At 49.2% G+C, this 22,411-nt stretch overlaps 1 protein-coding gene across 10 annotated transcripts in view; it reads right to left on the reverse strand.

Annotated features, from left to right (window-relative positions):
- Positions 1-22,411, reverse strand: part of LOC144175856 (uncharacterized) — a 229,436-nt gene that overhangs the window by 205,687 nt on the left and 1,338 nt on the right. For 9 of the 10 annotated variants that reach the window (XM_077704915.1, XM_077704958.1, XM_077704935.1 and 6 more), the window contains exons 3-6: positions 18,914-18,974; positions 17,916-17,988; positions 7,523-7,636; positions 5,777-5,989 (exon numbers count right to left, since the gene is read on the reverse strand). In XM_077704915.1, the coding sequence (XP_077561041.1) occupies positions 5,777-5,989; positions 7,523-7,636; positions 17,916-17,988; positions 18,914-18,974 (461 nt within the window). The remainder of the gene's footprint in view (positions 1-5,776; positions 5,990-7,522; positions 7,637-17,915; positions 17,989-18,913; positions 18,975-22,411) is intronic. The other variant, XM_077704906.1, reaches the window with a different exon arrangement.

The raw sequence follows: 22,411 nt of genomic DNA on the forward strand, positions 1-22,411 counted from the left end.
CAGCGCTTGTCTTCTCTAGGGATCCACTCTGTTACCCTTAATGACCAGCGGTTATCTTGCCTTCGCATTGCATGCCCTGCCCACGTCCATTTCTTTTTCTTAATCTCTACTAATATGTCCTTAACACGTGTTTGTTCCCTGACCCACTCCGCTCTCTTCTTGTCCCTTAATGTTACACCTATCATTTTCTGCTCCATTGCACGCTGAGTCTCTTGTCCCTTAATGTTACACCTATCATTTTCTGCTCCATTGCACGCTGAGTCGTTCTCAATTTAAGTTGAACCCTCTTAGTGAGCCTCCAGGTTTCTGCCCCGTAGGTGAGTACCGGTAGAATGCAGCTGTCATACACTTTCTTCTTCAGCAACAATGGTAGGCTGCTATCCATTATCTGAGAATGTCTGCCATATGCACCCCACCCCATTCTTATCCTTCTAATTATCTCTGCTTCATGGTTGGGATCTGGGGTCACAACTTGGCCTAAGTAGATATATTCGCTCACCACTTCCACTGCTTCGCCACCTATCTCAAACCGAGGTTATTGATCATTATTGATCAATAACCTGTCCCGAGGTTATTGATCATTACTTTAGTTTTCTGCATATTAATTTTCAGGCCCACGGTTCTACTCTGTTCGTTTAGCGCGGAAAGCATGCTTTGCAATTCGTCCCACGAGTTACTTATCAAGGCAACGTCATCAGCAAATCTGAGGTTACTGAGGTATTCTCCATTAACCCTTACTCCCACCTGTTCCCAATCCAACGTTCTGAATACTTCTTGTAAACATGCTGTGAATAACATTGGAGAGATTGTGTCTCCTTGTCTGACACCCTTCCTTATAGGTATTTTACTGCTCTCCTTATGGAGGATGATGGTAGCTGTGGACCCATTGTAGATATCCTCTAGTAGACTTACATAATGTTCATCTACCCCCTGGTTACGTAATGCCTGAATGACTGCTAGGGTTTCGACTGAGTCAAATGCTTTCTCATAATCTATGAAGGCTATATATAGGGGTTCAGTATACTCAGCGCACTTCTCTATCACCTGATTGATCGTGTGAATATGGTCCATTGTTGAATAACCTTTACGGAACCCTGCTTGTTCTTTAGGTTGACTGAAATCTAAGGTTGAAGAAATTCTGTTAGCGATTACCTTGGTAAGTACCTTGTAGACGACTGACAGTAGATCGGCCTGTAATTTTTCAAGTGCTTCATGTCGCCTTTCTTATCGATTAGGATGATGTTCGCATTCTTCCAAGATTCCGGTACACTTGCGGTCATTAGGCATTGCATATACAGGTTTGCCAGTTTTTCAAGTACAATTTCTCCGCCATCCTTCAAGAGGTCTGCTGTTATCTGATCGTCACCAGGTGCTTTGCCCCCTTTCATTTCTTTCAAAGCCTTCCTTACTTCTTCGGTCGTTACTGGTGGAATGTCTTTCTCCTCTGAACTACTGTCTCGTTCGGCATTATCCTGTATGTCCCGGCTACTGCACAGATCCCTATAGAACTCCTCGGCCACTGTGACTATTTTATTCCTATTTGTGATGACATTGCCTTCCTTATCCTTAGGTGCATACATCTGATTTTTCCCCACGCCAAGACGTCTCTTCACTGCTTTCAGGCTACCTCCGTTCTTTACAGCGTATTCGATCCTCTTCATATTGTACTTCCGTATGTCAGCTGTCTTACGCTTATTGATTAACTTCGAGAGCTCGGCTAGTTCTATTCTGTCAGCTGCGGTGGAGATTCTCATGGTTTGCCGTTTCCTGATTAGATCTTTCGTCTCCTGTGAAAGTTTACCAGTATCCTGTCTAGCCATAGTGTCCCCCGACTTCTACTGCACACTCCGTGATAATGCGTGTAAGGTTGTCGCTGGCTTCCTGTGTCGTAAGCTCGGCTTCATCGTTAAGAGCTGAATATCGGTTCTGCAGCGCGATCCTGAATTCTTCTGCTTTACATCTTACTGTTAGCTCATTTATCGGCTTCTTTTGTACTAGCTTGTTGCAGTCCCTCCTCAAATCTAGCCTAATTCGAGATCTTACCATACGGTGGTCACTACACCTTACCCTTCCGAGCACTTCCACATCCTGCACGACGCCAGGGTTATCGCATAATATGAAGTCTATTTCATTTTTATGCTCCCCATTCGGGCTCCTCCAGGTCCACTACAGCCCGTCGCATCGCTGTCTGATTAATTCGCAAGAAATTCATGCTTGTCAACAACAATATACAGTCCGTTCCACCTTCACACGAGTGCACTGATGCTACAATTCACTATACCGATGCGCCGTTGCTGCAGCAGACGGCGGAGGAAGCCGTTTCGCCAGCGTCGTCCGCAATGCATCTCAGGATTGCACTCCGTCGCACCATCAACTCTCACGGTGCGCGAGGGGGAACGAAAAACTGCCCCGCGACGGTGCGCCCCAGTTTATCGAGGATAAAAAGGCGCACCGGTGCACACCGGTGCGCACTGGTGTGGTTAATTGAGGATGCTATTAAAAATCTTCAAATGAATGTTTAAAAATACATATACAATTGAAACTTCTACAAATACTTGTGTTAAAAGGTTTTCAATAAGTAAATAAACGTTTTAGCAGTTACAGTAGCTGCTAGGTCTGCAGATCACGTGACCGGGACACATATTGTAGTGTCAAGTTTCGACACTACGAACTGCCACCCTTCACATTTCAGAAATTTTGGTGCCAAAGTAAAATTATTTCTGAGTGGGAGGCCGCGCTGCTCAGCACAGACCCTATGACCCAGGTCTCACTAGCCCAGGTGGCCGAAGACGCCGCAGAGATCTACATGAATCCTGCCGTCGCCGGAAGGACACTGAAGTTGACCTGAAAACGGTCCCACTTGTGGCAACAATAAAGTTTAATCTGATCTGACCTCTGCGAATTTGTTTATAAATTGCTTGTGGTTACGGCCTATATGAAACGCTGGCTTTCATGTGAGCTAGAGAACATATACCGTATTTACTCGCATAATCCTCGCACTTTTTTTTCGGAAAAGTCAATGCGAAGTTAGGGGTGCGAGAATTATGCGGGAAAAAAAAAAAAATCCGGTGCACAGTGTTGCCAAGTTGCCGTCTGCCAATCCCGCTAAATGTAGCGGTCGTTTTTTGTATAGGTAAGCTCAGTGCTGCCAACAGCAGCTATTTCTTTTTATTTTATTATTTACAACGTAAACAGTCTCCCGTCGATCAGCGATCATGAAATTGCCGCCTTTGCTTTCTGGCACGCGCCCTATCTCGTCTCGTCGTCATGTGCGTGCCCTACTCCAGTAACGCACGTTAGTCGGTGACGCCGAAGTGCCTGCCTGCGGCGCGGTTGCCGTGTTCGATCGCGTACCCTATCGCTTTCAATTTGAAAGCGGCAGTGTAGCTGGCGTTCTTCCCCATGGCGAAGCGGCACCAAGCACAAAACAAAGAGATCAAAAAGTTCTCCAAATGGCAGCGAGCTATCCACCACTGACGCGAGTGACTCACTGACTGCTGCCGCTCAATGACAGGACCACGACGGCGACACGACGACACGACAGCGGGCTGCGCGAACACCGTCTAGTTGCGCGCACGCGAAACATGCGCGAAACCGGCTCAAGGACAGTGTGAGTAGCGTGTTAGGGCGCCTGTTAGGGAGTAGCCATGCAGGTTGTTAGGGCGCCTGGATGGCCTTGGATACACAGCGCTCTCCGCCGAACGGAGAAGCGGCGGGGGAGGGCGCGCGTTGAAGAGCGCGTGCACCATGCGGGTTTCGCAAGCAGGCAACTTTCGCCGCTGTAAAGTTGGGGGTGCGAGGATTATGCGAGGAACCAAAAAATTCAAGTTTTGGTGGTTCACATTAGGGGTGCGAGGATTACGCGAGTGCGAGGATTACGCGAGTAAATACGTACGCGAAAAAAATCGGTTGTCCGTCCGTTTAACTGAAAGCATGGCCACAGACCATGCTCGTTCATTGTTGCGCAGGAGAGGATGTTGTGAAACAAGTAGATGTGCCTGGCTTGTGCCCCACTATCACCATCACGAGTTCGATAAAAACCAGCATCTGAGTCTCAACAGAAACAGTGCACGACTGCACTGGCATGGTTTCGTAACGATGCAAGTCGAATCATGGCTCACCACCGGCCTCTACCTCCACAAATGCTGCCGCTGCTGCCTGTGCACGAGTGGGCCGCCAATGCAGCAGGGCGGCCACGGACAAACCACAGGAGCAACAGGCAGCGAATGCCACTGCTACAGCTTGGCCGCTAAGCACGGTGGGCATGCTGTGCTGTACTTTTGCTCTACTTCAAAGCCCAAGAAGGGTGTGATTTCATTGTGAACACTCTTGAAATGCTTCCTCTTGGCCCCCGTTCCAGCTCTCGAGGGCTCTCGCACAACTGCGGCCCTTTCCCACCACACAAGCCACATTTCCCAGCAGACTCCTGAATTGGCCGAGGCAAAGCACTGTACTGTAAAGCGCGCAACCCATTACATTGCCTCCTACCAAACATTGTTTCTGTTCTACCGCACACAGAACGACACTCAAGTGCCACCGAACAGTCACTGCTATCACTGACAATTATCATAACGGGCACAAGAAGGCTGTTTTCAAAGCAGGTGGCGGTTTCCACCCAGCATTCACTTAACCAAATGCAAAGGTGCAGAGCACACACCAACCAACTATGCACAAGGATTGACATTAGGGCAAGGTGGTATTGTTTAGGCATCTTCAATGGCAGCAGAGTGGGCACAGACATGAGGGGAAAAAAGAAAGCGTCGTCCTGCCGTCGTCTTTACCTCATGCCTGAGCCCACTACGCTGCCGTCGAAGATGACTCCTCACGACCCGCAGGGACACCTCCGCATCCTGCTCCCCGAGCCTTGGCTTTCCTCTCCCCTGAAACCTCGGTGGTTGGTTGGTGTTGGGGGGAGAGGAGGGCCCTTCTCTGCCGCCCCCCTTGTCCTCCCACCGCCAGGGCCAGGCTGGCAGTGCAAGGGGAGGGGGGCAGCAGGGGGGGGGGAGGTCTTTTAGCAATCTGCACACACACAACGGCTTCCCTCGGCCACAATCACCCAAGCACCGCGCCGGCGATCTCCGACGGACCAACACGCACCGTCGCGCCCACTTGCTGTAACCGATGAGGGGGAAAATGACCGCTGCAACAAGCGGATTGTATTTTTTTTTAACATGCTAAAACTGTCCGCTGCTATGGTGGGCTGGACTGTACAACTCAACTTGTCGAAACAGTTCAATAATTTTCTTCAGCCAGTATTGAGGAGACACTATTCTTTTTCTATCTGCCTTTGATAGGACCTCCCACTTGTTAGGCAGAATGCTCAACCTGGCAATTCGATCTGCCCATGCTGGGCCACCCAGCACTGAGAGGACACTCAAAAGTGCGGTGGAGAATGTGAGGGGCAGGTCTCTCGCACCCTCCTTGCTTCCACACAAAGCCCCACAGATGCCGCTCGACAGCCGCCATCATCAACAGCCAGAACACAATTATCACGACGAGCTTAGGGTGCCATCATTACGCGAGTAAGCACAACACTGAATTGGTGCCCCCTATATATCTTTCAAGGCCTGATTTTGGAATTATACTTTTTTTGCAAACCTGAATGTGTGTTTGCGGCAGCATAGGTTTCACACAGCATTGCCAAAAAATAAATTCTGTACACTTTCCGTGAGTAGCAGATCTTATCATACTGAGATTTCGACTAAACAATGGCGGCCGTTCTCAGCAGAAACACAACAACAGTTTATAAAGAAGTAACAGTTTCCTCAGCACTCACCCAGTGGCTGTACGCCTGCTCTGGTGCCCACTGGCCACCCTCCCACGAGGTGGGCGCCGGGTACTGCTGCTGGCCCTGACCACCCACCCCGGTGGGGGGTGGGGCCACCATTCCCTCAGGGGGCCAGGAGGGAACTGCCTCCTGGCTCCAGGGCTGCTGCTGCTGCACGGCACCGCCCCCAGTCACCGCCTCTTCACCCAGGGGCTGCTGCTGCTGCAACAGGCCTCCGGTCAGGCCACCATGGTGGCTTCCACCCACAGAAAACGCACTCACAGAGCGCCTAAACTCGACTGCCACCATCCAGCAATACTCCCCCTACACTCGGGTATAACTTGAGAACGACAATGCAAGTTGCCCCTGCGCCTCATTACCAGGCTGTCGGAACATAACGAAAACCAGAACAGAAAAACGGAAAAAAGAAGGTATTGTTTGGCAGGAACAAAACGAAACGTAACGGAGAAAAACCGAAAAAGTTTGTGTGTGTGTGCGTGCGTGCGTGCCTGCGTGCGCACTTTCCCCAATGCCCAGTGTACCAAATTTGATACACGGTATTTGAGAAGCCAGAAAGGGATGATAAATTATCATTTTCGATACCCTGACGGAGTTTTCTCAAGTGCGTAGTCAAGATAGGCGCCACAAGGGGTTTGCTAGCAGTTCAAGAAGAATGGCAGCACCCGGGAGCTCGCGCGGTGCCCTCCCACCAGCACCATTTCACCCGAACAGTGAGTATTACCCTCTTTTGTCCTACACTTGGCCATTTTCTTCTTCAGAAAATGATGCCCAAGCAAAATGTCTCTTTGTTATAGTGCTTGAGGCCTGCCCACTGTTTACCGTTGCTTCAAATTCTCTTGCATCATATTGGGTACAATGGGCCTGCGTTGATGGCACAATTTTCGTATCGCTTTTGGTACGACTTTCAAAACAGCTTTTAACTATGAACACTTTTCCTACTCGCTAGTCTTTTGTTTTTTGTTTTTTAGAGCCTGAAGTTAGGAACAAAGTAGACCACATTGTCGTCGGCTCAGATGTCTGCTTTTTGCTTTGTTGGAAAGTGATGATAAAGATTACATACTTCTAGCCGTCTAAAACACCTTCAAAACAAGGGGTGACGGCCGTGCAGACAAAAAACGGCGGACTGAATTGCGCAAAAGCAGTTGTACAAACCACCCATCCAACAGGCAAAACGGTATGACGGCAGCGCAAACATCCACGTTGATGTCCCCTGCCCACAATTGTGCGGTGTGTACAACAGAATTATGGGGGAATTGGCCAGCATAACTATTAGGCATTGCTAACAAGTACACCATTCGCTCCACATGCTGGTACATGTACGTCATATACCATGATATCTTCATCTGCTTCAAGAACTGGAATGTCCACAGGCGCCAGAGCCATCAGTTGAAGGAGCGGCCACTAAGTGGAGGACCTTTATTGCCAGCCTATCAGAATGCGCCAAGAAGACAGCCGACCAGTCTGCATTCCCATTCTGTGAAGAAGACAAAGGTCCCGCCGAGTCAGCTCAAGGATGACATTCGAAGAGATGGGGCTGGGCATCTTCCACTTGTGACGAGCAAGCGACTTCGATGCAGGAGCTGTGTACTAAGCGCTAATACACCTAGCACGGCCATGAGCACGAAACGCTACGTAACTCTGTGCTTGAACAAGCAACGTGACTGCTTCTTTGAATGCCACAAGCCAAATGACTTCAGCTGGCAAAGAGACAGCAGAAGAGCACACTGTACCCACCTGATGATGCGTGTTCCAGTAGGCTTCACCCGAGACTGGCCCCCCATAATGGACTGCCGAGCCAGCAGTGCTGCCGCCACTGGCCACTGGTGCGGGCGCTGACGACCAGCCCTCCTGGGGGAAGGGGGGGGGGGGGAAGCAGCACAGAGGAGGCAACAGCCGGGCTGAGTTGAAGCGCCAGGGGATTCGCTCCGCACAAGCCTCAAGGTTCCTCTGATGTGAACCGAGGCCTAGGCAGGCTCGGAAGACAACTAGAGACGCAGCAGAGGGAGGTCTAGCATGTAGAGAACAATCTTTTGACAGCCCGTTTAATCATGAGTGCACAGACTGGCACAACTTGAGAACGTGTCACAGATGCTACGAAACAAGAGACACACACAAGTGTACAGGTGCACATTTAAACGAGCCTAAGGAGTGAGCTTGTGGGACTAAGGGAAGACCTTACTGAGTAGCTTCTTGTATAACACAGTGACGAAACCATTTCAAAAGGCAACTTCTGCGTTAGACACAGTGCCACAAAAGCCTATCAGCACACCACACAAACCTGCAGTTAATACGCACCTGCATATTTGAGGCAAAAAAAGGGAGAGGAAAATGTAGTCCCCAGGGAGCCCCTAAAACAGCACTCAGAGTGTCTACCAAGTTGACATTTTCAAATTTCACAAGTTGTCCAGGTCTTCCCCCCAAGTCCACTAGCTAAATTCCCTGAGTTACACAAACCTTTGTCTTAGGTCAAGACAGGCTGGCACCATGTCGCCAGATGCTCTCACTCAAAAAAGCATGTTATAAATAAATACGGCATAATACGGTTTGAATGGTAACGAGTAACTTATATCATTCAAGAAGTAAACAGAATAGAGTGGTTAGTAAAATTCACAGCAAATAAAATATCGAAAAATATGCTAAAACCGCACTGCCACGTTCTCAGCTCGTGCACAATGCCTCAGTGCTGTATTTCACTGCTTCAAACAGTCTATTTTGGTTTGGATAAGGTACACCTGCATCCGGCATCAGCTATTACCCCTTTGTTTTTTGAGCTAAAGCTTCTCCAAAGCAGCGGCGGCACATTTCCTTTCCTGCCGATTCCTCAATGCATTAGCTTTCTCTTCTCATCCTCTACAGCTTATCGCCCCATGCACCATTTGAAGCATCCTCTTGGTTAGCTACATACTGACAACTCCTTCAGCTGACAACACGGCGTCGAAGACAATTCATTGGGTGACCAGAGATTGTTCCTTCCCATTTTCGACAAGACAGTCCTTGTTGATGGAAAATCCCCGCTCAACAGATGCATTTCCGTGCGAAAGAGAGAGAATCATCTTGGAAAAAGGGAACAGGTCCTTGTTTGAGCTACAGACGCTTGCCCAAAGGGCGTCCAGCCGACGCGTGCTTCTGTAAAAACTTTTCAGTGCTGCCTGCGTAGAGGCTTTAACTCTTTCACTGCCACTCCCGAAATAATTCGGGCGGGCATGCATGCATACCCCCTGCTACTCCCGCATATACTCATTTTGCCGTATTAAGGCACTCATTACCACTTCAGAAATAACTTAATGAAAAAAAAAAATTTACGGGCATGTCACGCCATCTATGGAGAGTTCACACAAACGCATAAAATTTGTAGGTGAAATTTTAGACAACAGATTGAACACATGTTCCTCCATTCGCGTCGCTTCGCCTTCGTCTCAGCAGGACTGCAATGGTGGCAACTATGTCACGAGCGTCGGCGCTTTGATGGACGAAGAAATTCGAGAACTTTCGATGAATTCCGACTCCACCGAAAATCGCTATGATAAAGCAGCTCAGCTAAATGGCTTGTCGAGCGAAGACAGTGAGGAAGAGCCCCTACATCCTTAGAATTCAGAAAGAGGAAGAAACGTGATGAACGGAATTTCTGCAGGAGGAAGAAAGAAAAACCCATCTTCTTCAGGAATCTTCAAGAATAAAAATGTTTCCATGTTGTGCAGTGTTGTAGTGATTTACTAGCGCAAAATCTCTGTGGAAGTAACATGCAAAAAAAAACCCGGCAGGGGGTGTGAGGCAGTCAGAAAAAAAACTCAGCAGTGAAAGGGTTAAAGGAGCCATGAAGAGAAAACACAAGTTTAGTTCGTTCAAACGATTGCCTCGTTAGAATCACACTGACAGCCCTTTTAACGTAAACTTTGCTCAAATAATCTACATAGTTAGGAAAAAAATGGAATGGCCATGCGACCCACTAGCTCATTTCCCGCAAGAGAACCTATGATGTCATATCAGACAGCTCTGCAATTGGCGGAGGGCGGCAAAAGCAAACGCAAATTAGGCAGAGCTTATAGGCTTGCCGAACGAGCTATTTGCACTTAAATTTAGGGTCATTCTTATTAAAGCCCTAAGAATGGTGGGAAAAACAGTGGAAGTTACGAAAGCACATGTAAACATAGAAGTACCGCTTCGTACTGCTGTTGTTGGTACTGCGCGCACTATGCTTGGTTTAGCTGCACAGGACTGCAGTGCTTTGGGGTTGTTTCAGACGACACTGGCCGATTGACGCAAGCGACGATGTCTTACGTGACCGTATTTGTCGAGCGAGCACCATGTTTCACGGAACGATTGTCTCCATGAACAAAACAAGCCAGGTACAAATATGTTCACAAACAAACCAAAGGCAGAAAACGGCTTGCCGCAGTGTGGTGGCGCCATCTAGGTTAACAACGGTATACAAGGCCCTGTGATGTCACTGCAGACCACGCACGATTTAGATTGCAGATTTAGATTTAGATTGCAGAAAACGCACGATTTAGCGGGAAAATCAAAATTTTAACGTTCGTTAATTTCTCAGTGAATAAAGCAACGTTTGCATTCGGACAAGCGCTGGGGGCACTATAAAACACGAAATCTTTTGAATAACACAAATTTCTGTCTTTCTTCATGGCTCCTTTAAAGAGCACACGTGCTTGAACGACCGCAAAGCACATCTGCTTCCACTCCAGCCATCCAGTGATATTCTGTTGAAATTTTCAAGTGCATAAACGCCTTTGGCTGAGCTCAGGAATCAGCGCACACGCGGTATCCAGACATGACGATCCCATCGTCTGTTAAAACTTCAATGGCGACCTTTCTGCAATCTTTTTGGCGCAGTTCTTTACGAAAGTGGCACAGTCCCTTCGGAATGCAAGGACAGTCAAATCTGCCACCCGCCGCGGTGGCTCAGTGGCTATGGCGTTGTGCTGCTGAGCACGAGGTCGTGGGTTCGATTCCCGGCCGTGGCGGCCGCTTTTCTGATGGAGGCAAAAAGCGAAATCGCCCGTGTGTACGAGATTTCGGCGCATGTTAAAGATCCCCAGGTGGCCAAAATAAATCCGGAGCCCTCCACTACGGCGCGCCTCATCACCTGTGTTGCGTCGCCGCGTCAAACCCCACAATCAATCAATCGAACCATCGGTCAAATCTGAAAGTTTCAGCGCCTTTTGGAGTGCATTCCTCGTGGCAAAGCCAAGGTCAATCTTGGGTGTTGCAAGAACGTTTGCTGGTTGGTCCATGTGCACCTTTATCAACTTCACCGGGCTGTGCAGGGCCATCATATCACTTCTTTCTGTACTATTCTACTCGTTAACGATCACAAAGATCTTCCAACACTGTACCGAGAAATGGAAACATCGATCAGTCTGGAACTGAGCCAGGAATGGCTGCAGTTCCTCTGCGACACTAAGCATGAAGGCTAGCTTCCAGGCAGCAGGGGATCATGGATGGCTTTTTACACCACGCCGTAACTGGCGCTAGGCAGTTGCTACGTGTTCTCGTTTCGACACGACTCAACGTACATCTTTAGCTACGGCAGAACCTCAAGAGGCCTCAAAATTACACAAGTTTTCAAGCCCCTGCGCAACACAACACTTCAAGGGCAGATGTTGCTCTCGGTGATGCGTGCTTACACGCCTCGAGCGCGGCCTGTAGGGGCGCCACTGAAATCCCCCTAGCGGCCCATTTTGAAAGCAGGCGCGGGAGTCTCCGTTTCACTCCCCACTGTCACCACTACTTTTGCGGCATGTTCATGACTGAGATTTACCGTTTGCGGGCGTTTAAAATCCATGTTTATGTGAAGCAGTCACTCTGTTCGCAAATGGGGTGTGTTTACGAGAGTTTAAATGTTTCTGACGCAATCTTAGTGTGGTATATTCGGTCTGTATAAGCGCCAGGTGTGTGTCACAGGCCAGCATCGCGGAACCGGCGTATGCATGGAGCTGATTGTAGTTACACTGCCCTGAATTTACTAGCAGTGTCTCCGTAACCACCGGTTCCTCAGATGTTCATGCTACGGGTATACACTACGATGTAAATCAGTTTTGTGCGCTTACATATCCAGCAGAACACTCATACCTGACAGCACGCCAATTACTTTTGCCAATAATATACCTCAGATATTGATCCCCACCATTCACAAGCCAGTGTGTGTTAATTTCGGAAATATCCAACGAAAGTACGATGAATAATGCAGAATTATACTCGGGGATCAGCACACAGCAAAGAGTCGTCTTGTCGTGAGGTGAGCGCCCGCAAACATACATCTGCTACATGTATCCTCGGCGGGCAGCGCACAGACGAGCTTAGAATATAATCGGCGTCCGCGACTAAACGCTTCTTCAAAATATTGTCACCTGGCACAGGGAGCCTGCAGAATAAAGGAGAAACTGAAATCAGAGGGCCTTATCAGGTACCACGCTCTTCCAACAACACCTTTCATCACTTGCGACCTGCCTACCCTGTATACTTCTAAAAATGCATCAGCCGAAAGTCGCAAAACAAAACGACAGTGAACGTGAGATTTGTGTGTGTGATTACTAAAACGTTCATTGCTTGATTCCACTCCACATTTGTATACAGCATCCCCCTACCTTACCCCCCACCTATGTCTCGCGAAATAGCAGTGCATTTCGCGTATAGTCTGGTGAGCCCTTAAGTTTCGACAAACATCTTTAACATCTCAGAAGCTGCACTATTTTTTTTTCATTTCCGTTAGAGCTACATATAATGTTTCTTCCCCACTTGCACAGCATGTATTTTTCCGTGGTTTCATATTAAATTGCCTTGGTTCTTGCTGTAAGGCGTGTATGGGCACATATTTAACGACGTACAGGCTTGGAATATACTTAACATTTCCACATGGTTTATATTCTTATAAAAGGCATAAGTTATTTCCCAGGATTGGCTAATCACATCCCCGAAACATATTTTTCGGACGTATATATTCGAAACAAAGCCGCATTCGTTGTCTGCGCAGCAAAACTAAACAAAACACTCACTGTGCCAGTATCAGGTCTAAACGAGGTGACAGCAGAATTCATTTGTGCCTGACGTATTTGGAGGTGACAGGGGTGATGTGCTGCTACCGTGTCCCCGGGTAGCTCTTGCAGGCAATCACGTACTCTACAAAGACGCAGCTGCTTTTGAAGTGACCTAACGTACTCTTTGCTTATAGACGTCCCCATAACAAGTTTCTTTAGGGAGCGGAAAGACGAAAAGAAGCGAAACAGAACCAAAACACTGCACGAGCCCGTATCAGCCACGCAGCGCATATCCCGTCAACGCCGCAGAGAAAAGGCGGCAGGCGGCGCAGCATTCGCGAAGCTTGAGGCGTATACCCCTGTCACACGGGCACTTTGAATCGCGATTGTGTCAATCCAGATCGAGCTCAATCCGGATTGGGCGCTGCTACACGGCAGTTTCAATTGCGATAGGGCTCGATCCCGCTCGAACTCAACCCTGGTTTCTTAAGCGCGATCGAGGCACCCAAGCGCAATCGAACGAAAGCGGCGATACTCTTGTCCCCGCTCAGGAATGGCACAGAAGGTGACAACTTGAACTAACGCCACAAATTGTGTCAAATAACTTGACCCAAATAAGCGTGCGGTAACATTTACATAGTTATGTATACCTACGACCGCGCGAAGTTAACAGCCGCCGGCCGCAAGTACATTGTTAGCGCCATCTGGCGTACACGAGTGCAACCGGTGCAACTTCTCGATCGTGATTGAAACGTGCCGTGCAGCAGCGGCAGTGCGTCGAGCGCGCTCGAAAACTCGATCGCGATTCACTTCAATCGCGATTGAATGTGCCCGTGTGACAGGGGTATTATTCAGCATGTCTCGCAGGTACACATTTTAACAAATTCTACATAGCCCGGGAGAAACTCTACGAGTTGCCACCCTGTTGTCACCTGTCCAGTTTTTAACACGCCATTCACAACATGAAGGCCAAAGCTTCCCACTTCAAGGATCTGTCGGGCATCATTGGAATGGCAGAGTTCTTGCCTGATCTCGCGAAGTAATTTCACATTTCCGTCTGGCCCATCCATCCATACCTGAAGAATTTTAGACTGTGAGAGTCCATCTGTGGCACTTTTAAATGAGGACATGAATTCTTTGGCCCATGTGCAAGCAAGAAAGTAAGACGTCAGGTAGCACGTTTTCACACACTCCTCTGCATCCGACCAAAAGCAAACCAACACATCCATCTGCACCTTTTGTGCAACTTTAACGACTCGTCAAACGCCACGACAAGGTGCGACACTTGGCTCAGTTCCAACGAGGATTCTTTTAAAGAATGGTGCGAGGCCATAAACAATTGTACCGTATTTACTCGCGTAATCCTCGCACTCGCGTAATCCTCGCACCCCTAATGTGAGCCACCAAAACTTGGATTTTTTGGTTCCTCGCATAATCCTCGCACCCCCAACTTTGCAGCGGCGAAAGTTGCCTGCTCGCGAAGCCCGCATGGTGCACGCGCTCTCCAACGCGCGCCCTCTCCCGCCGCCTCTCCGTTCGGCGGTGAGCGCAGTGTATCCAAGGCCATCCAGGCGCCCTAACAACCTGCATGGCTACTCCTTAACAGGCGCCCCCACACGCTACTCACACTGTACTTGAGCCAGTTTCGCGTGCGCGCAACTAGACTACGTTCGCGCAGCCCGCTGTCGTGTCGTCGTGTCGCCGTCGTTGAGCAGCAGCAGTCAGTGAGTCACTCGCGTCAGTGGTGGATAGCTCGCTGCCATTTTGAGAACTTTTTGATCTCTTTGTTTTGTGCTTGGTGCCGCTTTGCCATGGGGAAGAACGCCAGCTACACTGCCGCTTTCAAATTGAAAGCGATAGAGTACGCGATCGAACACGGCAACCGCGCCGCAGGCAGGCACTTCGGCGTCACTGACTTCAACGTGCGTTACTGTCGAGCTTCACAAGTAGGGCACGCACATGACGACAACGAGGTAGGGCGCGCGCTAGAAAGCAAAGGATCGCTGATCGACGGGATACTGTTTACGTTGTAAATTATAAAATAAAAAGAAATTGCTGTTGGCAACACTGAGCTTACATATACAAAAAACGACCGCTGCATTTAGCGGAATTGGCAGAAGGCAAATTGGCAACACTGTGCACCGTATTTTTTTTTCTCCGCGTAATTCTCGCACCCCTAACTTCGCATTGACTTTTCCGAAAAAAAAGTGCGAGGATTATGCGAGTAAATACGGTATATCCAACCTTGTCTTTCCCAAGCTGCGCTTTCTTAGCTATAGCTAACGATGGGAACATCAAAAGGAAGAGAGAAGCCGATGCCGAGGCAGCACGGTATGATGCGTGCGTCATAACAGCATTCAGATACTAAATCACCTCAGCATTTGTGACCACTTTTGCATGCTCGGGTTGGATGAAGATAGCTGCAGTTGAAGCAGAGGAAGGCCGCGCAGAACCTGACACCTCGGAGGTGGTTTGCACAATGGCCGGCAGCGGCTTGCTTGCCACAAAAATAAAACTACAGAGGGTGTCGCAGCTCCTATTGCAGCAAGTCTGTGCTCTTACCTTCTGTGTTACTTGTCAAAGCCCTTCTTCCCATGTTGCTCAGCGAAAACTGTTTTCTGCACAGCACACAGTAAGCCGCGCTTGTGTTCCTTTCAACAGGCCTAACAGGTTGTGTTCCTTTCAACAGGTCAGTGTTGCGGCTGCACGCAACACTGACAACAAAACTGCCCTTAACATTAGAAAGTTTTAGCAGCCCGTCTGTTCTCTTGATTACTTTGTCAGGGTTGACCGGGACCAGTCTGCGCCTGCGCGCGCGGAAGGGCGAGGAGGCGCGGACAAGGCGAAGGCAGGCCCGCAGAACTAATCCCCCTACCGCTACGAATGCCCAAGTGCCCAGTCGAGTCCCGGTCAGCACGGTAACTACGTACACGACGGACTGCTAAAACTTATCAAATTTAAGGGCTTCGTAATTGTGGCGTTTTTTTCCCGTTTTAATGCTAAAATTATTATTTTTTGTAATCCCAGGCTGCGTTGTACGAACGACTGTAGTCACGGCAACAGTTGAGCAACTTCAAGCTAACGGTCGCATAGCCCAACCAGCCTACCCGTTTCAGTCCCCGGGGCGCAGGTTCACCCTATGGTCATTTGAGTAGCGTTACTGTTTAGCCACCTTGATTTTGGCATTAAATTTCACTTTGCATACATCAAGTGTTATGTTCTATGGCAACCGTGTAGTCCTGCAGCTATTGGGCGCTGCCTGAACAGGTCGCGGCGCCGCAGCACAGCCCGCAACTTTCGTGTCGACCGTTCCATCCCCGAGGCTCGCGATCGCGCTTCGAAGCACAGCAACACCTCAGCATTTTATAACACCACAACGAGTCAAAAAAAATCACTTCACGAACCCAATTATAGACGCGCGCACCGCGTTTCACAACTCAAGGTCAAACCACGTTGAAGTCGTAGGCCCCACATTTCAATGAACTTTTTTTTGAGCCGCGCAACTTTCCGTAATGTGGCACCAATCTCAAACCATATCCCCGCGTTAACGTCACTGTTCAGAGCCACAACAGATAGAATGAATAGACTGGAACCCAGCTGATAGCATAACATAAACCAAGGAAAATATTGGCGATGCGCACTGAGCGCGTTGGTAGCAGCCAGATCAGGCGGCGGCCATGTTTGTTGCCACTGCGATGCCTAATCGAGAAGGCCGTTTCAACGAACCCGGACGGAAAGCGAATCGAGTTTCAGAAGCTATCGCTTGCTTCGTTTCAGTCTTTCTATTTGTGCCATTTCTGTGTTTGCGATTGACCGACGATAAAAGCGGTGACCAGGATGCGGGAGGCTTTCGTCCCCGCCGAAACTGACATGAGCATCAAAATCCGTGCCATTGAGGCTCATCTGGAGCAGTTTGGCGCAATTTTCGCCATTTTCGTGCTTTTGGAGCAGCTTGGCGCAGGAAAATGGAATTGTATCAAAAAGGCGCAATATGCGCAGCTGTCTCACCCCTGTCTATATTGAATACTTAAGGCATATTTCTAACAGAACTGCCGACTTTTAACGTTGAAAGTGAAGTGGGTGTTTTTTTATTATGCCCAATTTGCAACGTGCGTCAACTTACTAGAAACTGCAGTAGAAGCCGCCAGGTGTTCAGGCATAGGACTGATGCTACTGCGGGGAGAGCAGCTAAGCTCTGTGGCTGAGGCAGTGTAGCAGACTGAGCTGCTGTGATGCTTTGTTTAGCTGTATGCAAATGAGCTCAATAATAATATTCTTTTTCTTCCTTTCAAACCAAATCACTTGTATATGCCTCCCCCTGTAGCCTCACGCTGCCACAAAAAGCTACTGCGGCGCGAAGCGCAACATTTTCCGCCGCCTTTCAGGAATCTACAATCTGGGAAACCCGAGAGAACACAAGGGGAGGGAACCGGGAGGGAGGAGGTACAGTGACGGCCATCAAAACGGTCGAAGAGGTAATTTGCAAGCTGTACGGAGAGTTTCTGGTGGAACCAGCGACATCGGGTGGTGCCATCAGCGATGGCGCCAGGGAACTGTCCACTTCCAACTCGCTCTGTGACTCGCAATAGCATTACCATAAACAGCTAATTTTTCCAGATAGAAGCCCAAATTCCCCGAGTTTTTGCAGGCTATTCAAAACCCCTGAGAATTCCCGGTTTTCCCAGTTGGCAGAGACCCTGAGCACTGCACCTCCAGTGCTAAGGGCTGCTACTACCGAAAACCCGAAAAGAGCTGCAAACAGCAATACGCCATAGAACGGCAACTATGCCCTAGACAAAAGCAGCTATCTCACACCACTCCTCCTACTGCTGCTTTGGTGCCAGGGCAGACACACTTGTTACTATGTGCCAGAGCGGCTGCAACCTCAGGTCAGCATCAAGATCACACTGGAAGACAGCAGTGCTTTGCTCTGCTGGACAAGGCGCCTCTCACGCTACGCAAGCACAGCTGGCTTCTTTTGCTCAGGTACAGTTGGCAGCTGAGGATGGTTTTTGCAACTAGGGCACCACTGAGCAGGGAACATTTCACAGACCAGGCGGGGAGAGATCAGCTCCCTCCCATTGCGCCACTGCTGCACACAAGCATCCACGGCATGCCCTCGTGGACAGCAGTACCTGTGGCTGTTGCAGGTGCGCCGCCACGGGGTACTGCGCCGGCTGGTAGGCACCATCCCACTGCTGCGGCATCCTGCAACACACCCGACACGCGTGAGCATCCCGTCAGCCCCGCAGCGCCGACACATTTGCAGGGCATGCCTGGTCCCAGTCCTGTAGAGGCTGCGAGCAGGAGCGTGCACCACTGCTTTGGAGGCGTCTACAGACGGTCCCCCTGGTTCAAGACAACCTCGCAGGGCCCGCTCCAGCCCACAACTTCTAGCTGGCAAATAAACCATGGCCCCTTTCAGCACAGTGACAAGAGGGGCTGGTTGGCCACTCAAAAAGGCAGCGGTGGAATGCTGCCTTTATGCTTCCCCACTCTTTCGGTGAGCTACAAGAGAGGTGCAAACTGCACAGTCCCTGTCTACACTGTTTGCTTGGGTGGCAGAAATCCCTGTTGACCAAAGCTCATGCTGGAGCTGACCCAAAGCAGTGCAGTGCTCTGCCAACAGCTTAAAATGAAGGGTAGCTCTTGACCCGCCTCCATGCACCCAGCGCGCAAACAGACCTGCCTCCAAACAGATTTGGGCTAGCAGCGGTGAGAGATTACACTTTTCTCGGGGCCAAGGCTGCAACACTGCACTACCACGGTCCCATCACACGCTCAGAGTGACCTTCAAACAGCAGTCCAGCAGAAGACTGGCATCCAGTTTGATGTGACACCACCACTGATCAGGCAAAAGAAGAGTGCTCATCATCCGTGCATACAGCAGGCCAGGAAATAGCTGTCCCAGACGCGCCAAGCAAATGCCTACTGCTTGTACTTGGAACCACGGGGGGTTCATCTCAACAAAACTAAGTCGCATCCAAGCTGCCGTACTTTTTCAAAACCAGTGTTCCCTCCTTTTACGGGAAGAAAAACACACTTTTTGAAGTGCCACAACTAAGAAGAGGGCGTTCTCTGCGACAATCAGCCACCGAAAAGCGCAGCGAGAGAGAGAGGGACACTCTCTCACACATCAGTGGTCGGCGTGGGCAAACCGGTGGCTGCTGGCTGGTTGGCTTCTGCTGGCTTGCCTGCACAAAAGGCAGGAAAAGAGAGGACATTAGCACGGTGCAGCAGGCCTTCAATGTCTGAGCAACAGGGGCTGGCCTGAGAGCACACCACAGGCACAAACGTTCACACACAGCGGTCAGTGCATTTGTGGCCCAGCATCTCCCTGGACGCCCTTCGTTTGTCTGCGTATTCTGGCAACCCTTTCAAACACCAAACCACTAGCCAACGTATATATGCTATACAAGTGAACGGGCTATGACAGATGAACAAGCGAACTGAGGTCAAGAATCCTGGAATAATGCCAGGTTGAATCAGTAAAGGTACAGTCGCATCAGTTAGATACAAGGTAAACTTACAACATAGGACTTCCGAATCTCGCAGCCTTTGATGGGTTCGAAAACCTGATTACAAAATTGAAAATAAGCATCAAGTGTCCGTCCCCCTAATCAGCACATGGTTGCAAGCTTTAGAATAAGCGATGTCGCAAAGTATTCCCACGCATGAGCACTACAATGAATAAGTAGCTACAACTGTGATGTTGCTAATGCTACGCGCCATCTGGAACTTGCCAGCTGTGGCCAGCAATCCACTGGACAAACTGAACAGCTCTTACAAATTTTATCCAACAACCCCAAAGGAACCTTCCTGAGTTACCACTTCCAAAGCATGTAAGCACGCCTTTCACGTCAGGCCCCTTCACCCAGGTGCACACATAAACCACTTCCTTGCACATTTCCTCCTCATCCACCGCCTGTAGTGTCGTGCAGTGATGCATCAGTTTGCAGCTCACCATGATGAAGGACACGACAATTGGCTGGCACATAAACGAGACTGTTGCGTCATGTGTTTCTCGTTTATTTATTCCATGTGCCTAGACATATGTGCACAAATATTGCGTTTTTTGGAAAACTGCCACGGACCGGTTCGGATGAACTGTAACCAGCTTGGCGACATCGAGCTCCTCCCACCCACAATTGCGTCCCACCCTGCTGAACTCAACGAAAGAACACAGGTGATGATGAGTTGACTGTTTTCCACTTGAACTTAATCGGCCACACAGCTGCCCAAAGCTGCAAATCCAAATGCTAGGCCCCAGGACATCTCAGTTGGCACAGCCCTACATTCAAGTTCTGGAGCCAAGCCCTTGTGTCCTCTTGCCAAGTTTTTGAGAGGGTACACATGAAGGTGAGTGTGTGAACGCTCACTGCCCGCTGCAACTGCCCCAGCAAGGAACTGCCACGTTTCTCAAAGCAGGTGTCAAAGGGGTACTCAGAACGTCCATGTTTCATATCGTGCATCTGGAGGAATACAAAGACTGCACAGAACAGACTTTTGCCCAAGAAGGTGTCTTTCTCACTGGCCCTAGCATGTCCTGTACTGTAAGCATTACAGGGGCACTCCTCCAATGAGAACAGTAAGTCTTCTTTCAGGCAAGCATCAAAAACTGTTGGTTTCCAAAAAGAAATGCTTAGCTAAACTGAAGCAAGCAGAATAGTTCGGCCAACAGATGCAGCAGTAAAACATAGGTAGACGGACAAAGCTTGCCACGAATACCTTTCATGCTGTATAGCTAAACACCATTATCCAATTTGAAAACTGCGAAAGCCAATTTTACCACAACTGCAGCTTATCAAACAGACTTGCCATCTTTGTGGTTTCGTAACTTGCCTTGAAAGTAACGTTTTGTAAAACTGCAATCAAATCTCACATTTTCATGCACGCCCAAGGTTTCAACAGTAGTGCCTACTGCAGTGTATGCCTCAACAAAGCTAGCACTGTAACCGTGCCAGTCGCATTGTGCAGGTACAACTAAGCAGATTGACTGTACTAGGTACATTAATAATTTCCCCTGTAATTACAATCAAAATGTCAACTTACACCAACTCAAACCTGCCGCCAATGTCACTAAAAATGGAGAAATTTGTATTTATGCCCGTCTGTGCGCTAATTGGATGAAGTAAGTATCCTCCCTAATACCACTGAGCATGACAAGCTCCCAGAGTGAATCTTGGACCATTCACAGCATCACACAAACACTGGCAATGCATTGCACTTTGGCGCCATGTCAAGCATAAAGGGACAGACTTCCCCGGGATTGCCTTGACTGCTCAAAGCCCTACTCAAGAAAGTGCTAGCTAGAAACGACGGGGCACGCTCTGAAGCTTCCTCGCCATCAGTGTCCCTGGGTACCGCCATTTCTTCAGCAAAGTACAGTACAAGCCACTCCCATGCAGTACTTGGAACACTGAGGAGTCGCACAATGGCCCTGCCTAGACGCTCCACTGCCACACTTCACACCTGTGCTGCGCGGAAGCTTTCTGACTACTTTGGGCCCAAGTTCACCCCACACACAGGCAATGGAATGGACAATGCACTCTAAGGCCTTCCAAGCAGCCGTGCATCACAGGTAGGCTGGAACAAAGATCAGAGAATCAGATCAGATCAGATCAAAGATCAGAACTATCAACACATGCTCAAACAAATTGCGCGGCAGTGTGGCTGGACACCCTGCAGAGTGTCGATTGATTGATTATTGCCGGATTTAATGCACCGACGCAACGCAGGCGATGAGGCACGCCGTAATGGAGGGCTCCGAATTAATTTCGACGACCGGGGGATCTTTGACGTGCACCAAAATCTCGCACACACGGGCGTTTTTGCTTTTCACCTCCATCAGAAAAGCAGCCGCCGCGGCCGGGAATCGAACCTGCGTCTTCATGCTCAGCAGCATAACGCCCTTAGCCACCGCAGCGAATGCAGTGTGTCAAGGAATCAGCTTTCTAGGAAGGCAGACAGTTTTAATACATGGCAGTTTCACAGGTGTTTTTTTTTTTGTTTGTTTTTTTTTTCAAACCCACGGCCACTCTTTCCCTCCTCCGGAAAAACAGTGGCATGCAAGAGCTTCACCGTGGCCTGCTGCAATTCGGCTTTCCTGGCCCAAACACCAAGGCAAGGCATGTGTTGTCAAAACACTGCACCAAAATATTTCGGCACAAGCACTGCAATACCATTTGTTCCTTGTGCAGTGGGGAGATAGAACATTTACCTAGGATTCCCCACTTGTTCCGTCCAGTGCAACGATGGTGGGGAATGAAACGGCTGGGATTGCTGGGGACAACATGCTCCGCCACAAACCCGCACCGGTAACACGCACAAGCCAGCACACCGTTGCCACCACTTGGCTCTGGTGAACATTTCCCAGTGCGTAACAGCAGTCTTGCCATATCATAGCGGTGAGCCCAGATTGCTCATCTTAAATCTGATACAAACTCATTTTGCAATGAAAACAAAATCTATACATAAGAGCTGCAACCAGCATCATCACTGAGCTGCAAGGCGCACACGCTTTTTCCTACTGTTGCACTAAAGGCGCCCATAACGTGCACAAGCGCTTTTGTTTCTCCTCTAATCAAACGTAAATTACCGAAACCTTGCGCTTAGGCCCAAGTCTCCTCCT

Source organism: Haemaphysalis longicornis, unplaced genomic scaffold, assembly GCF_048455015.1.
Source record: "Haemaphysalis longicornis isolate Haplotype H1 unplaced genomic scaffold, Haemaphysalis longicornis Haplotype H1 scaffold_1, whole genome shotgun sequence".
Classification (NCBI taxonomy): domain Eukaryota; kingdom Metazoa; phylum Arthropoda; class Arachnida; order Ixodida; family Ixodidae; genus Haemaphysalis; species Haemaphysalis longicornis.